The following is a 17,725-nucleotide window of genomic DNA, read 5'->3' as shown; positions in this document are numbered from 1 at the left end:
TTTGTTTATTCTTTTCTGTGAAGGAAGCACCCCTGGATTGTATAAACCTCAGGTCCCACCAGGTCTGGACCCACCCCTGGCTCAGATACTGCTCGGTGCCAGCCTGTGGCTTTACCCTGAATTCAGTGTGGGGAGGAGGAGCCTCCAGCAGGCAAGGTGTGATCATGGACAAAGTCCTGGGGTCTTCGAGGTCCCAAGCTGGAACCAGGGAGGGGAGGCCGTGCTGGAGGAGGCACGGCTTCATTTGATTTTAAATGGGTTTCCATGAGCCCCGCCTGCTGACCTGTAGGTTTTATCTGGAGGCCCCTGGGCTGGCTCAGGCAGGGCGCCATGCTGAGTGCTCGGTAGCAGGGGGCCTGGGAGATGGAGGGAGTGGAGAAGGGCACTTGCTGAACAGCTGATCTGGGAAAAGTGCCAGCGTGGATACAGGGGCCTGAGGCTTTTTTTGGGTGGAAAAACGGCAATGTGAGGTCCTTTAGCTGGAGGGGAAACTCAGAACCCCCATTCCTGGTGTGGAGAAGAGGAAGGCAGTTGTCAAATGTGCTGGCTTAGGATAGCGGTCCCTAGTAGCCTAGGACTGCTAGCTCTTTCTTTAAGCCAATAGTGTCTGATCAGGCTGTTGACCCTGGGGGCCCAGTGCCCGGGTGGCTTCTGTGACCTTCAGGTACAGGTGTGGATTTGGCCTTGGATGCAGCCAGCAGGTGTGTGGGTCAGCAGCCATCTAAGGTGGACCCAGACCTGCAGAGGCCTGGGCCTGGAAGTCCCAGGGTACCGACTTGAGCAATGGACAGCAAGAGGGGACATCTGTCTACCCGGCAGAAGATCAGAAAACACATATCCACCTTCCTGACTTCAGGTAGCAAAAGGACCCATGAAATAAAGGACAGTAGAAAGCACTGGCTTTGCTTCAAAGTCTTTTCAGGGTAGATACGCCTTTTGGAGCATATGGCCCTGAGGCAGGGATTCTAGGGCTCCTCCTTGGGGACTATGGGCCCCATGGGGTTTTCCTGTCCTGGACTGTCTTCTTGCCTATTAAAGGGGAACCAGAACAACCTTTGGTGATCTCTACTTACCCCCAGGTACTAGTTTAAAGGGTTCGGGTTGGGAGACCTGGCAGAGCTAAGTTCCAGGGGACAACAGTGGGTTCTTTTTCCTTCCTACTGCCAGTTCCAAGCCAGTCAATTAAGACACCTTAACATTGTGGTCTTCTCTCAGCACTGTTGACATCATTGGGTTGTGAAACTTTCCCTGCAAACCAGGAGACATTATTCGCTAGGAAAAAGCAGCACGCAATTTCCCTGACCTGGCCTCTTGGCTTAGGAGAAAAGGGGAAAGAGAGAGAAAACTCATTTCCAGAAAACAAATGGGCGCAAAGCAGCAAACGAGGTCCACACTCTTGTGTTGTGACAGCGCTGTGGGGCTGGGGTGGGGTGGGGTGGGGTGAGGGTCTGGAAAACCGGAAACCCGGAAACGTCATTTTGTGGGGATATGGGACTGGGCCCTGGAAGCTGCAGAGAGCTTTGGGCCTGGGTAGTTTGCGCGTTTCTACGACTACTTGCCTGGATGGGGTTGGGGGTATCAGGATCCTGTAACTCTGGCATTACCCGCTCCCAGGAAACAAGACGCCACCTGCTTCCCCACTAATGCAATTTCCCCTTTGCCCCGACGGCTGCAACTTGCAAGAAAGATGCCTCTCTTTCCTTCCCCGGTTCTCAGGCACCCCCCCCCCCTCCCACCTTGTCAATGAGGGCCCGGGGCTCTTACCCCCTTCCCGTCCCCCTTGCAAGTTGCCCCGATCCCCGGGGGTCCTCCAAGGTTAAGGGCCTTTAGGCCCCGTTTGCCGCCAAGCTGGGGCACACAATGGCCTTTCCCGAAGCGGGCGGGGGCGGCCCGTGCGTCCCGGACCTCGCATCAGGCCTCGCGCGGACACACCGGCGACTGTGTAGTTGTGCGGCTGGCCTCCCCTGCACCCGTCCGCAGGCTCGCTCCCGCCCGGAGCTCCCCGCGGCGCTGCTTCGGGGCCTCCCGGCGTGCGGAGCCCCCTCCCCGCCGTCGGCCTGGAGGTCTGGCTGGGGCCTCTAGAACCTGCGCCCAGGGCGTGCGGCTTTACGACCATCAGCCGCCTCATTCCTGTTCTCTTCGGACCCGGACCCGCCGCGCACATAGATTGTGTTTTCCTGAGGTGGAGAGGGCCGAGGGGGCTCCAAGCCATGCATAATTCGGGGGCTTAATGGGCCAGCTGCCCGAGCGGGGCGGCGAGGGGCGGGCGCAGGGCGCAGCTGACCCTGCCCGCGTCTGGCCTCGCCGGGAAGGCGCGCTCCTTTCTTCCTCCCCTGACAGCTCCCCTCCCCCTCTCGGCCCGGGTCCGAGGAAGGCGGGAGGTAGTCAAGTCGAAAGGGGAAAGCCGCGGGGAGGGGGCTGCCTTAGTGCGGCCCTGCGACTTTTGTTTGGTGCTGGGGGTGTGTGTGCAGTGAATCGGAGCCTCCCGGACTCGACACCCGAGGAGCCGGGGTAGTTGGAATGCAGGTTTCCTCGGATACTCTGCAGCCCTTAAACCTTCTTTCCAAGCCCCTTCTCGCCGGCGGCCCCCCCGCCCCGCAGCGGCCCGGCGAGCTCGCCCCTGGCCTGGGGCCAACCTCCTTCCCTGGCAGCCGACGGAGATAGATGGAGGCGGAGACCCAAGGTCAAGGGCGGGGAGCCCGCGGGCCGGGGGCCCCTTTGTGCGCGCGGAGCTGCCCTCCCCCTCCCGCTGCCCCCTCCCGGGCTCTGGGGCGCGCTCCCGGGAACTCAATGCAGACCTTCCCGGGGGTGGGGAATTGTATTTCAGGACCCCTCGAGCCTCCTGCCAGTGGCCCCCTCCCTGTAGCCGCCGCGCGCGAGGGGCGGAGACCTGTGCGGGTGGCATTCCAACCCCAATGTTTGTCTCGGGTCCTGGGGGCGTCCGAGAACACCCGGTCCCCTCCGCCAGCCGCCATCGGGCTCCGAAGGTTCGCCGCTAACCTCTTCAGCCCACCTTGGCCGACAGAGCCTGGCCTGAATTCAGGTGAGGCCCGGATGGAAGGAGCACCCAAAGAGTTTCCTTGTGCTTTTTGTGTCCAATCCGGGGGAAACGGTCCAGTCCAAAAGTGGTTTTCTTTGGAACCTTTTTTTTTTTTTTTTCCGGGGGAGAAAAAGGCACCTCCTTTTTCTGGAGGGAAATCCTGGGGCTGGAATTTTAAAACACTCAAGGACAAAAATGTTTTCCCGATTGTGTGGGAATAGAGCCCCCCCCAAGAGTGTGACAAAAGCCTTGGTGGAATTACAGGGAATTAATGTCATTCCCCCCCCCAGCCCTTACTGCTCTTACAATACTCTCCCCACCCCCCCAAGAGAATTTGTATGCAATTGGTCAACTTGCTAGGAGTCTCTTTATTTTTGCTTTTTAGAAACTGGTCTCCAAATTGTTTAAAGCACTCAAACAGGCACTTATAGACCCAGAAAAGCCAGGGTTGGAGGCTCAATGTGTGTCCCACAAAGCTCTTAATTTCTTGTTCAAACATTTTCCCAAAGCTGTTACTTAGGAAATAAAAATGTATGCTGTTTGCCTATAGAAGATTAAAAGTTTACCTTCACTGTGATAGCTTTTCCCGCCTTTGGTTGGAACCATGTCTTTATTTTCTATTATATAGGTCTGAACCAAGTAGAATAGATTCTCTGTAACAACAGTCAAGGTAGTTTAAAAAGTGTGTGTATTTATGATTTGGGTCAGAAATATTCTTACACTTTCTGTGCTTTCAAGGCCGATATAGTTAGTAAACAATGACTTTCTGGCATTTTGAGTTAAGAGTTGATCTTTAAAAAATCTTGATTTAGCTAAACTGAACTTTGAGTAGCTGCTTTTCTAGTGGAAGAGTTTGAAGGTATTTGCCAATTTATTATTTTTTTTTTGAAAGGTCTACTAAAAGGGTAACAATTTCAACACTTGGAAACTCAAAGCTATTGTCAGTCCGGGACAGGAAGGTTTTCGTATCTGCCTGAACTTGCTCGCTGATTCTCAGACGTCCATTTCTAACAGTTCTAACAAGATAGAATCTGCCTTTGAATATCTGTAAATACAAGTAAAGATCACAATCCGGCACTCTATGGTCGGAGACGAAAAGGCAGATTCTAGTGTTTGATTAATATTTACGTTACCAGATTCCTTTACAGAAAGAAGAAACACTCATTGCATGTGTGTGTGTTTGCGTGTGTGTGTGTGTTTAAGGGGTCCCCATCATAGGTCTCTACAGTTCATTTAGAGAGATGTGCATTTGAGGCTTTTTTGGAGACCAGGTGGGTGTGTGGGGGTTGACTCAAAAGACAGGTAACGTGTTTGATTGGCTTACTGGCTACTGCATCAAGGAGGAGGCCAACTTATCATCTCTGGTTTCTTTATTTTGACTACACAACGGTGATAAAAATTGCATGTGATTTCTCCCTCTAGATTCAGGTTAAGACTTGGGGCAAAGTGGCAGGAGGTTCTGGTCCAGAATCCTCCACGAGGGGAGCCCCCCAGCTCTCTCCCTCCCAGAGTGTTGTTGTTTTGAAGGGTAGCACCTTTCGTGTGCTGGAGAGGCTGGCTTCACTGCTTTGCCGGGTGCTACTCTGGGCCCTGGGGAGTGTCTGCAGGGCCTAGGTGGACTTGCCTTGCTTTGTGCAGGAGAAACTTGTGGCAGCTTTGCTTGGTGGTGGGGTCTTTTGTCAGCTGGATAAGGTTGAAATGCCAGTGGAATTGGTAGCCAGAGAATGCTGGAGAAGCCTTCGGAGGGCCTGTTACATGTCCTCAATTTAGGACTTTGAGAATCTAGATTTTCTGATAGGATTTTTTTTTTTTTTTTTTTTTTACGAGCATGGCCTTCCACAGCAGTGCCTGAGTCCTGGTTAGACATTCGATATATATTTGTTGTTGCTGGAACATTTTGGGGGTCACTGCAGAGCTAAGGCATCAGAATGGAGATATCGGGGAGCAGTGGTCCACAGTCTTTCAAAGGTATTTGCTTCCTGATTCACAGAGGAGAAATCAGTTAAGCTCTTAATTTCTTCATCTATAAAATGGAAATATCCAGATATGAAAATGCACTGGTAGGTAGGGGTGAAGTAACTGCTGATTCCAGAGTTAGGGTGAAGTGTGAACTGTTACTGTTAAGTCCGGAGGTGGTGTGTGTGTCATTACTTTGCAAAGGTGAAAGGTATCTAGTAGCTTCCTGGGTAGCAGGCTATATTCAAGGCAGGGAGGAGGAATTATACAAATCAGGTTTATGGGGGAGGACTTGGATTTTCAACTTAATAACCTAATACTAATAGGAAATATTCTTTCCCCCATTCATTTTAGGGGATTGCCCACCACCCCGGCCTCCTTCCAAACCTTTTGTAATTGTTGGGGACTGTCACTTGACTCAGAATCCTAACCCACTGTGTTGTTGCTTTTGTCTTGCCTTGAATACACCTGACAGGTATCTTTTCTGACGTTGGGTTGCAAACCCCAGAAGGAGAGGTGCTGGGCCCGGGAACTGGGGAGGAATGCATACAGCAGGCAGACTTTAAGTGCACAGTCTTGGTGGGTTTAAGTGCACAGGCAGGTGAGGAAGGAATTCAATGCACACCAGTGAGGAAAGTCTTGTTTTCCTTTTGCCACCGCCCCTGGAAGCTAACAAACATTAGCATTTCTGCTCGCCAAACATACAGCTGGCTGCTCTGAAATGGCACCTTCAGGAGGGAACAGCGGCCTTGAGTGTCTTGGTGGGGCTCCGTTTTACTTTTTTGTTGTTGTTTTTCTTTTGAAAAGGCTTAGTTTCTTTTTCCAGCAAAGGTCAAAAGGCCTGACTTGGATTTTTAAATAAGAACAACCTCTGACACGGCCAGAAACCTTCCATTTTGTCTCGTTTGTTAGAAAATAAAGCTGCTTTCTTTATATATTTGGTTTGCTCATCCTGGTAGGGCCAAGACCTCGGGCATGAGTTTGGAGTGGGAGTGGGTGAGGAGGGCACCTCTCTTGTCCTCTGAGGACCTTGAGAGAGCCCTTGTTCCTTGGCATCGGTGCTGGGGGGTGGGCAGCAGATACCCCGACTCTGCACTAAGGCAGGCACAGAGCCAGAGCTGTCTGCCGCTCCTTAATTGAATACAGATCTAAGTAAATTCCACGTGAGCATGCAGCAGTGGGTGGGGAAGGCAGTGATATTCCCTTGCCCCACTGGACATGGAAGCTCACCCTCTGTCCCTGCACCAGCCCTTGTGGTTTGCAAAAAGAGGGAGAGGAGGCAGGTGACAAAATCATGCAACACCCATGTAAATATTGTTTGTATGAATTGGGTCTTCCATCTTTTGTTAGTTGCAGCGCCTTAATTAGCCAGCACATTAGTGCTGCCTTCTTCGGACATGTGTGTATATTTTGGAGGTAGAATTCTCATTCTCCTAAAAAAGCTTACAAACCGAACTGCTTAGGAAGCCCTTGTCCAGTCTTCCTTTTCTCCCTCTGTCCTCCCTGCATCCCCTTTGCCCGTCCCTGCCTAGCCACCCTTTGCTTAGACCTAAGTGGGCTTGTGCTTGAGTGGAGGATAGACTCGTTAAACACAGCTAAATAAATCTTGTTTACGCTTGGCGTTCTTGGTAGTGAAAAATCTGTTGGCTGTTTTTGCTTCCTTATTTCTCAGCATTTGCTTCCTACCTGTTTTTGAGCACATGCCCAGAAATAGTAGTTTTGTCAAATGAGGGGATAATGCCAGCCAGCCGTTCTCACTGCCAAGTAAGCTGCTGGATTGCAAAACAGAGTGACGTTTTTTTAGTGACACTGATTTTTTTTCAAAGAAACGAGTATGTAGAATAAGGTTTTTAAAATACACTTAGGTGGAAAAAAAAAAAGGGAACCAGCCACCCCTTCAACACAGGAACATGCAGCAAGAGGCCAGGTTTAGAGACAGGTCTCATTTTTGTTTGCACTTGGCAGCTCCCGGGGCCGGAGGCTGCCACCAGACGCGGAGAGGCTGCCCTGGAGCCAGGGGACCTGATTCAGGTTCCCCAAGACCTTATTTCTTCTGCCATTTTGGATGATGTGGTGCAAGACTGGCTTTTTTTTTTTTCCCCTTTTCTTTTTCTTTTTGGTTTTGTGTTTGTTGAGTTTCTGAGGCCTCCTGATGGTTCTCCCTCTGAGATGACAGTCAGGTTCTAGGTAAATCTGGGTTTGCAGCTTGTTGGACTTGTGGCCAAATATCCCTGTCTATATGTCAGAGCAGCCTGGGAGACCCGCCTTCTTATGTGTCTCTAGGTACCACCTTGGTTTGGGGCATCTGAAAAGTCCTTTTCCTGATGGGGAGAGGTTCCCCCGTGCTTTGCCGAGTAGAGGTTTTCCTGGGTAATTGCATGCAGCTGAATATAAGTTGCAGATTTTAATTTTTTTTTTAACACTTTCAATAACAAATCAGGGACCGGTGAGCATTTGCTGGGCACTCCTGTTGAGAGGTCTTATCGGGGAATCTTTTAAGGCTTCTCTAGTGAATCCAATCTGAGGTCCCGCCTGTCAGTTCCGTTTCAGAGAAAGCCCAGGGAAAAAAAACAACAACATTGCAACAAAATCAAAGTCAGCGGGCTATGATTTCCCCCATTTTCTAATGGGAATACTCTGCAATAGAAATGATATTTCCATGGAGGACGGCGCTGCCGGTTTCTTTAATTACATTAAATAGCGGTCTAAACCTCAGCTGAACGTAAACCTCTGTAACACGGCGGCAGGGCTCGAATGAATCGCAAGGAGCTGTGGTGTTAATGTGCTAACAATCTTTATTAAATTAATCCCGCAAAGTGTTAATTTTTACAGATTTTGTTGTGCCCACGCCGTAAGTCACCACTGGCATGTTAGATGAAAATGCATTTTGCGTCAAAAAAGAAGGAAGAAAGTGGCTGTCAGAGCTGCTCCCTTAGAAGATGGGTGATTTTTGCCATCAAATGCTAGCGGTGCTGCAAAGCTGGCTCGTGAGATGTGTGTTCAATGCCATCTACATACAGAAAACCCAGTTAAAGGAGCTACTTTGTTGAAAGTAATTACCAGGCCTGCTCCATTTTTATTTAGTCGGTAATATTTCAGTGTTGGCTTAGAAACATAAAGAGGTCCTAGAAAGATTTTGTTCTCATGTGGTGCAAAAGCCTTGCATCTCAGTATTCTATGCCTCTTAAAAATAGGTAAAAAAAAAAAAAATTAAAAAAAAAAGCCTCCATCTACAAGAAAATACAGGAGAGAGTTGGCTCTTCTTATTACAGTGGTGGGGATTAATTGAACGTTAACTCTGATAAATGTAACTATGAAAAAAAATTAAACCATGGTAGGGCCCCTGTTTTTACAATATGACTTTTTTTTTTTAACCATCTTGTCACTGAATTTATTTCTGTTCCTTCACAAACAAGAAACTCCTGCTGACCTTCGTGATTGCAGTTCCCTTACTGCCCAGGTAGAATTTTATGGTCTGGTCTTTAAAAAGGTTGATGATATTTACAGTCCTCAAATCCATAGCTCCATCTGCACCTGAAATTTGAGTTCCTTTCCCTGGCTTCTCCAGGTTTGAGTCATTGCCATAACCTTCCTCGCTGGGCACTCGGCTCTCTTTATGTGCTTTTTACTGGCCGTGCTCAGTTATTTTCTTTCCTAATTCTCCGGCATTCTCACAGTCCGACTTCCCCCTTCTCTTCGTCCATTACATTCTCTTGCTCATGGCAGTTGAGCAACAGCCAGTATTGGGGTTTGTGGGACCTTCGAACCACAACGACTTCCTGAGCACACCAGTTTTTAAACATGTTTTATAGAGGATCAGGTTTTTAACGAGCGTCAGGATTCGGTGTTTCCAGGTCATTCCTCGGATGTCAGGCACAGTGGAAGCGTACGGAAAAGAAAAACGTGTCTCTAGTTTAATAAAACTCACTGTGGGCGCCAAATGGGAAGATTCATCTCCTTGTTGATTTCCCTCCTGTGACATGTGACTTTTCTCTTGACTATGGCTCCCCCCCCCCCCCCCCCCGCCCCTGCCCCCAGCTCTAAATACATGGGGAAATGGCTAAGGGATGTCTGGCCAAACTCCTTGCAACCTACATGCTGCATGCTTGGGATCCAAAAGATTTACCCAGCTTTTTTTTTTTCCTAATCTTAGTTTACAAACTGCACTTTTCACCCAGTGATGCTTTGTACAGATACATGTAGGATACTGTTTGTGGTACCCGATGCAAACTGAGATAAAATTACCAAAGGAGTTTCCATAAATTGGGTTTGAGGGCAGAAGCTACTAAGGGTTGAAGCAGCTATGCAGTTAATTCTGACCCAGGGGAGAGGAGCAAACTCTGCTCGGTATTGCTAGTTGTTTTTTTTTTGCTGGTGAGAATTCAGGGGACCTATCAATTTCTGTGGGTCTCTTGTCTCTCTCGACTTAGCCTGATGCATGCAAACATTTTAACATGTTGCTGTTGTGTGTGTGTATCTATAACTCTATATAATACATGTGCTCACACACATTTTTCTTAACTAGTGAGGCACGTGGTTTCTCTTCTGGGCTCCCTAGGCTTGCCAGGTCCAGGATGGTGGGCCCCAGTTTGGTGGACTTGCCTTCAGTGGTCACCCCCAACGAGCCATTTATTTTCTCCTGTGTGTCCTGGAGCTGAGATGCACAGGTATACAGGGCTGGAGGACAGGCGGTTGTGGTTTATTTGCCTTCCAGCAGTTCAGATAGCTCCAGGGTTTTCCCCAGGAGACAGTCAAAGGAAAGGAATCCCAGCTGTGCATTTCCCCTTGCAGATCCCCCCTTAAGGGTTGGTATGGCTGGTCCCAAAGACAGTTGACCCACTTGCTCTACTTTAACTGAGTAGTCTGTAGGAAATGGTTGACACGCCCTTCCTCCCCAAGGGTGTCTGGGAATCACCTCTCAGGGCCTTCTGCAAGGAGTTGGCATTTGTGAGGTGACCTCACCATTCCTAGGCTCATGGCTAAGAAAGGCTTTGGAATAACTTAGTTGCTCCTGTCTTGAGGAAATTGGGGGTGGCAGCCATGGAAACGGGTACCCCTGGACCTGGCAGAGGGGTGTCCCCATGTGCCTGCTTCTCAGTGCAGCTGCTGGGGACGGCATCCCCCACCCTAAGCAAGTCCTGGTGGAAGGAGGGAAACAGGTTTTGATGTTGCGGGGGGGGGGGGGGGGGGCAGGGCCGTTCCTTTGCTCCTCCTCTCTCTTTTCTGGGATGCGTTAAAAGTACAGCATGTTGGGGAGCAAAAATAGTCCAAGTGGTGAATCACAGTGCCAGATTTCAAGAGTGTGGGAGGAGGGGGGCGCACAGGAAGAGGGCAGCGGCCTGGGTGCAGGAACAGCTGAGCTCCTTGGGGCCTCTGATGGCCAGGAGTCTCTCAGGTGGCTGTGGGAAGATGCCCTGGTATCCACACGGGGCTGGGGGTGGTGAGTGCACGTGTCTGGGTGGTCAGCGGGGAAACCACTGTTCTAATAGCAGCGGCCTCGGGGCCAGAGAAGACCCGTTGGGCCTGGTCCTGGGAGCCTGCCCTACTTGTCCCTCCCTTCTCTCACCTGCCCCTTCCCTGCCTCCTGTCCGCCCTCGCCTGGCCTTCTTGACGTCCAGCCAGGCCTTTCCTAGCCTCCCCAGCCTCCTGGGAGGGTCCTGGGAGGGCCCCCCTAAAAGTGGTATATAGATTTGAACTATGTTTTTATGTTTTCCATGGGATGACCCCAAAGGAGCTCTTTAAATACAGTTGGGCAAACATTTAGGACATCTCCTTTTCCCTTCTTGTGGCTCCTCCTTGAAAGGACATGTCCACACACACCTCCAAAACAAAGCCCCTTGAGATCTGTGATGGTCTTCGGGCATGCAGACAGAATGTAGCACCTGACTTAGAAAAAAGCACCCAGAAGTGGGACGTGGGGGGCCCCAGAGGCCGCATGCCATTTCTAGGTCCCCTGAACTCGAGGGTGAAGTGAGCTGGGCTTGGGCTGCAGGTTTTCATGCTGGCTTTTAACAACCAGATGAAAAATCAGGCCCAGTCTTTGCCGGTTCCCAGACCTTTGGTAATTAAAAACTAAGAAAGGAAAATGAAATAATACCTGTGGCGCGCAGGAATTTTTTTTTTTTTTGAGTATCCCTCAAGACCTCTCTGTAGCTCTGAAATTGAGCAACAAAGAAGGCAAGTTAAAATCCTCAGCTCCTGCGGTATCGGCCGCTCCCCCACCCCTTCCTTTCCTGCTCCCCCCTCCCCCCAAAAAAGGGAGAGAGAGAAAGAGACAAATGATGTGAAGGGGAGGTCTTGTCGAGTGAGTACTTAGTTTCTGTCTCATTTAAGGTAGCACTCCACTTCTTTCAAATAGGAAATTGCCAAAATGGATGTCATTGGCTGCTAATTAGATGTATTTTAAGTGCAGGGTTGTTTTACCAGCTAATGCTGTTCTATTAGGTGCTTCGGTGTGAGCTGGTGGCAGAGCGGTGAGGATAGGAGCGCTCTGCGACCTTAGCAGACAGCTGAGGAAGCCTGTGGCCCTGCAGGCACTTTTCCTCCCTGGGGGCTGGACCCCCTGCTGTTTGACCTACCCAGACACCCAGCTGGGCCCAATCCCGAGGGTCCAGGCCTTTCAGCCTCCCCAGACGCGCTCCGTGCTCTCCCTGGAACCACCTTCTTTGTGTAGAGTTGGGAGGAAGCCTTGATGATTGAGGGGGCCCTCCTGGTGGTGTGCCCCAAGGATCAAGCCCCCCCTTGTTCTAGAGTTCAGGGTCCCCCATGCTTTGGGTCCTGGCACATCCTAGAAGCAACAGATACCCCCTTCCCAGACCCCCACATGTCAAGGAGATGCCGTCCGAGGCTGCGTGGCTGTGAAGTAGGCCGACCTGCGCCCCCAGCGCTGGGGCTCCAGGCCCAGCTATCCTCGCGCCCTCGCTGCAGCAAACCGGAAAGAGTCCTGATTTCCCGTTGGGGTGGGTGGAGGTGGGCTGGGGTAAGGATACTTACTGATCCTTAGATGTGAGCGGTGTTCTCTCTCTCTCTCGCCCCCACCCCTCCAGCCCATAGCATTTCGTCGTCCTTAAAACAAAGTCGCTGGCAAAATATTGAACTGATCCGAAAGAAATGTTTTTATTTGCCCACGTACGAATTGGGTTATCTGCCTATCTTGTTTGTGAGATTTGGGGCTGCCTCTCCTACACAGGCTGGGCGCCTCTCAAATCTTTCCCGGCTCCCATTTCCATATTTCTGCGTGCTTGTTCTTTGTTAATCACTTGGCAAGCGCTTATTTGAATATTAAAAATTTCTTTAATCATCAAAGGCAGGAGCACAGTCTCATGAATATTCATATTCCCTCCCCCCACCCCCACCCCGACTGGATTCTAGTTCATTACCCTGCAGTAAAAGCCAAACAGCCATCAATCGCCCTCATTACAGGCGCTGGCGTTTTGATTGGCTGCTTGCTGCCCAGAGCTTTTTTTTAAAAAATTTTTCCCCTTCCCCTATGGGCGGTCTTGTACCTGCCAAGTACCTCCCCCCAACACCCCCCCCCCCCAAAAAAAAATCAACAATGCAAGAATAAATTTCTCTGGTTGAGAAACAACTTTGCAAACTTGTCAAACAGTCCTCGTGGCTTGCCGCTGCTGCAGCGGCCACCAACACCACCTCCCCTCCTCATCTGTCCAACCCCCACCCCCCAAAAAAAAACAGGAAAAAAGGGGGGGAGGAAAAATTAAATAAATAAATGAAAACGGAGAAACTTGAGCCTCAGAGATGAATATTTGTCAAGAGAGTTGACGTAAGTTTCATTTGCATAATGACTTTGTACTTCTGCATTAATAAAATTTGCATATGAAGCCATGTTAATTACTCCTGATCATGCTTTTTGCATTCATGCATAGTAATTTTCTCCGACTTGTGAGAATTAATGTCTTGGCATGGGGGGAGGGGGCGCAGGGCCTGTCAGGTTCCCGAGCCAGGGTCCCTCACTCACACGCCGGCTCCCTCTCTGTCTTCTTCCTTGATCTATGACTCATTTTTGCACTATCGGTGGGAGTTCTCGGCTTAAAAAATGTATCAATTGAAAGGCACCAGTAGGGAGAAAAATATTCCTCTCTTGCGCAGTGTATTCTAGACCTTCTCCCTTCCTCGCTCTCTCTTTTCCTATCTATCTCTCTCTCTCTCTGTCGCTAAGAATGCTGAATTAGTAAGCCTCCCATTTGGGAGGGGACGCCCAGGAGAATTTATCGGTGGGAAACACTCGCGTTTCCCTCCAAACCAGGCTGGGGTTTTCCAGGCGCGTTTTTGTGTCTGCGCCCTTGTCGGCGTGGCTTGCGCCCAGCTAGTGCGCATGTGTGAGGGGACGCGGGGAACATCTGTCTGTGCGGCAGGCCACACGTCCTCCCCGAAACGCTCACCCCGGATGGAGGCACTGAAAAATAAACAAATGTTTTGGGGGCCTTATGTGTGATCGGCTTTTATTTTGGGTTTGATTATTATTTTTGGCACTACTTTTTTGTACGCAAGGCGTAGACTGAGAATCAGGACTCTGACCCCTCCAAGCTGCCTGAACAACCTCTCTAGTTTTTCTGAACCTCAGTTTCCCCGTTTGTGAAAGGGGATCGTTAATCCCTACCTCAGAAGACGGTTGCAGGGCTTAAATGAGATACTGTCGGTATTCATTGTTTATTTCTCTTTCTCTTAGTAAAATGAACTTACGTGATAAGAAACCAAACCCACCGGGGTTTTATTCTTAAGCCACCTGGATCCCACGTGAAGCCGAGTCGGTCTCACTCTGCCCACAAACCTTGGCCTATCACTGTCTTTTGGAATTTCAGAGGGAAACAGGTGCAGACCTCAAAAGAGAATATTTTTGTTTAAAGAATGCCGTGCAAGGCTTTGTAGGGTGCTTACTATACCAGGCACCTGTACAGGCATTGTTTCTCTTGGTCTGTGATGCTGTGGGAAGAACCAACAGGGAATATGGAAAGTTCCAGAAGTAGAGATAAATGGATGGTGATGTACTGAGCTTGGGGTGGTTATCACTCTTCTTTTACAGGTGGAGACTGAGGCTCTGAGAAGGCCGCTTACCCTTGGTTGGGGGTCAGAGGTGGGCAGTGCAAAGCTAGGTCTCTCTTGCACTGGGCCTGTCCCCTTTGCATGCCTGGGTGCAGGGTCTTCTGTCATCGGATCTCTAATACCCTTTTAAGTCCCTTCTGGACTTCCTGGCTGTGCTTTCAAAGGCAAACGACCCCTTACATGGGCAGGATGAAAGCAGGGAGGAGGTCTGGGACAGGCGCACTGGCTGAGAGTCACAGGACCTCCCCTTTGGTGTTTTTATTTTATTTAACGTATTTTTAAATTCAGATAAAATTCACTATTTTACCATTAGTATATTCAGTGTTGGGTAACCACCACCGTTATCTAATTCCAGAACATTTTAATCATCCTCAAAAGATGGGAATGGCCCATTCAGCTGTCACTCCCCATTCCCCCTCCCCAGCTCCTGGAAACCTCTCATCTCCTCTCTGTCTCTACGGATATGCTGTTCTCGACATTTCATGCAAGTAGAATCATACAGTATGTGACCTTTCGAGTCTGGCTTCTTTCATCGCCTTTGGCCTTTGCAGTAGTTTCAGAAGAGGGTTCCTTGAGTTCCACCTTTGGGCGGAGCTTGGGATTTAAGCTGCCCCTAAGGGATACCGCCCCTAGGACAGAGCCCCAGAGAGGCTGAGGCAGTTTGGGATTTGAAACCCCTTGTACTTGTTGCCTGCTCTCCCATCCCCAGTTTCCCCAGACTAGCTCTAGAGCTTGTGGTTGTGGCCTGTGAGGTCAGAGCTGGCCATGAGATCTTTGGAAGTCCTGCCGGGGGTGGCCCACTTCCCGCCCTGCTCGAGCTGGGGGTCCAAGATGCTGTGTATGATTTCCCTCTGTGGTCTGGCCCAAACCTGACCTTTTCAGAAGGAGAAGGGTGTGGCTGGATGGTGTTTGTTGTCTTGCTGTTTGGTCACTCTTCCCACCATGGAGACAGTTTCAGCTCCCTTTGGAAAAATTGTCCCCAGGTGCTGCAGTGCTCCTTTGGGGCCTTCTCAGGTAGGATCAGTGGTGGTGGCTGGGTTGAAACCCCCCTGAGAGCCAGAGCACCCCAGCCTGTCTTCACAGCCTCTGAGAGCCCTTTGGCACCCCCCAGCCCCCATCTGGCCCTGCCGTCAGCATCCTGGGGCTTCCCGGTCACCACCCAGCTGCTGCCCCAGAGGTAGCAGAAAAATATCCTTGCTTTGGAGACTGGACTGGTTTTAAGTCCCAGACCTGCAGCCCCCGGCCAGGTGCCGTCCCTTTCCAAGCCTCAGTTTCCCCCCTGTAGACTGGGGGTGGTTGTGAAAATGAAACCAGGGTGCTGTGCTCTGCTGCTGGCCTCAGTTGTGCAGGTCCCAAATGCCCTGTGGCCGGGGCCGGGGGCGGGAGGGTAGGCCAAGGCTGAGCTGTGAGGTCAGTAATGGACAGTCTCGAACTCTGAGTGGCCAGTCCTGGGGGATTCCAGACAGGGACCGGCAGGGGTCAGTGACCCTGGACCCTGAAACTTCCATGGGGGCCTGCAGGGCATCTGGGGCACTGCCTTTGTGCTCAGCATCTGTGGCTGGAAATGCTCATGGGTCCTTGACACTGCCCGGGCCGTGGTCTCTGTGGGTCCCAAGGGGCCAGCTCTAGGCCTAGTCTTCCTGGAGGCCCATGTCCCCCAGTCCTCAATGACACAGTGTGCAGAGGCCGAGGGGCCCTGGGAAAGCCAGGCAGGAGGGGCTGGCTGGGGCTGGCTGGGGGATCTGCTGGTTTCTGCAGTCGCGCCCTGTTTCCTAGTCTGGGCAGTGGGCATCAGGGCCCGACCCGAGGGCCTGTTGGGAAGATCAGTCGTGGAAGAGACTGGCTATCCCTGGAGGGCTTACAGGGCCCCTCCCAGACTGGGTAGATCCTGCACGCCTGGCAAAACCGTCTGGGCCCCGAGCGGGCCGGCCGGCTTCCCTGGCAGAATCAGACCCAGGGGCACGCCGCCCAGCCCCTCGGTGCTTTTTCTTGCTTCTCTGATGCTTCCCAGCTCAATTATTTACCCAGGGAATGTGGGCTTCTTCACTTGTGGTTTTGGCAAGGGCTTCACACAAATGTTTTGCCCTGGTGGTCTCTTAGCCGTTTAAGATAAACTGCCAAATCAAATGCAGGCCTTGTGGGGGAGCCGAGGCGAGCCCGGGGGCGCTGAGGGGCACCAGGGGGCGGTGGGGGCAGGCCCTAGGCCCAGCAGGCGTCACCGTCAGACCTGGAGCCTGGATGCGAAGAGCGGTGCTTGGTGGTGCCGGCGTGTTCTGGGGGGAGGGTCCTCCAGGCCTAGGAAGGGCGTGCGGCAGGGTGGGTGCTGCGTGCGGCAGGGTGGGAGCTGCGTGCTGGATGCTCGGTGTCCTTGAGGACATGTGTGGGCTGGAGGTGGGCCAGGTAGGAAGCTCACTGTCCCCAGACACTCTGCTGCACTTGAGTTATCTGATGTGAACAGCCCCTGCCACCCCAGCAGAGCCACCAGTGGGGGCTGGGAGCCGCCTGGCTATGCCAGAGGGGTTTGGGCCAAATCCCCAAGTGGAGCCTGTCCAGGGGGCTCCAGAAGCCCCCATGTGGGGGCCCTTCCTGGGAGTCGGGACCCTGACAGCCCTTATTTGCCCCAGCCCCCTGCTTTAGGCGCCCTTCCCCGGGGCTGGGGTCCTGGCCCCAAGACAGCCCAACCTGGCAGCTGGGAACTAGGACCTCCTCCCTGGCCCCCGGCCCAGTCACCCTGGCTATCTGCCCTGTATCCCAATTGCCTTCCCTGCGGGGCTTGGTGTCCCCAGGGCCCCCACCCTCAAAGGGTGGCTTGCGGGCCCTTCCCCCTGGGCCCCTGCTATGCCACCCCATGCCCCTCGTGCAGTCCAGGGCCCGACTGACCAGTCTTTTCTATTGTTTTCTCTCCAGGGCCGTGCAGGCCTGCCCAGCTGCCAGCGATGGCCCCCATAGCTGCCTCCTCCTCCCACCCTCACACATCCGTGATCACGCCGCCTCTGCGCGTGCTGGGCTCCCTCCCGCCCTGCTTGTCCCTGCCCTGCTGCGGTGCGCGCCCGGCCTCGGGCCATGGGCCTCAGGGTGAGGGTCAGACGGAGGCTCCGGCCCCCTTTGGATGCCAGTGTCAGTTGTCAGGTAACAGACGACGCCGCGGAGGGGGGTGGGCTCGCAGGGACGGTGGGGGTCAGCGCCGCTGCTGTGACCCTGTACCCCGGGCAGAGCTGGCAGCTGTGCCCCCCAGGGGGGCTGGGACAGGGTGGGGACCCCAGGAGGGAGCACCACCCCCAGAATATTTGCAGGGGGTTGCACCAGGGGGAGTGGTGAGGGATGTCAGCAGAACTGCCAGCTAGTGTCCCCATCTCCCTCTGTGGGGAGGACTCCCCCCCCCCACTTCTGAGAGTCCTGTTCCCAGAATGCCTCCTCCCAGCCTCCAAATTTCATCTCTTTGGGCTGTTTAGCTAAAGTTCGATTGGATAATATATAACATCTGAGTTTGTCTTCTGCCCTGGCCATGGCCACGCACCCCACCCCAGGCACTCTCCCCAGGATGTGGGCATGGCACTCCCCCCAAGATGAGTTCTCCCAGAAGCCCACCTCTTTGGGAGAATATGTTGCCCATTGACTTTGAGGGGGGAAAAAAGTCAAATCGGGAGACTTTTAGCTGTGGCCACA

At 52.1% G+C, this 17,725-nt stretch overlaps 1 protein-coding gene across 5 annotated transcripts in view; it reads left to right on the top strand.

The window, feature by feature from the left end:
* Nucleotides 1-17,725, top strand: part of BCL11B (BCL11 transcription factor B) — a 93,030-nt gene that overhangs the window by 22,347 nt on the left and 52,958 nt on the right. For 2 of the 5 annotated variants that reach the window (XM_077123496.1, XM_077123495.1), the window contains exon 3: nucleotides 16,967-17,188. The exons of the other annotated variants lie outside the window; for them this stretch is intronic. In XM_077123496.1, coding sequence (XP_076979611.1) covers nucleotides 16,967-17,188 — 222 coding nt within the window. The remainder of the gene's footprint in view (nucleotides 1-16,966; nucleotides 17,189-17,725) is intronic. 5 annotated transcript variants of the gene reach the window in all.

Source organism: Tamandua tetradactyla, chromosome 12, assembly GCF_023851605.1.
Source record: "Tamandua tetradactyla isolate mTamTet1 chromosome 12, mTamTet1.pri, whole genome shotgun sequence".
NCBI classification, from domain to species: domain Eukaryota; kingdom Metazoa; phylum Chordata; class Mammalia; order Pilosa; family Myrmecophagidae; genus Tamandua; species Tamandua tetradactyla.
The sequence above is the reverse complement of the archived record's forward strand: the minus strand, read 5'-3'. Positions and strand labels throughout refer to the sequence as shown.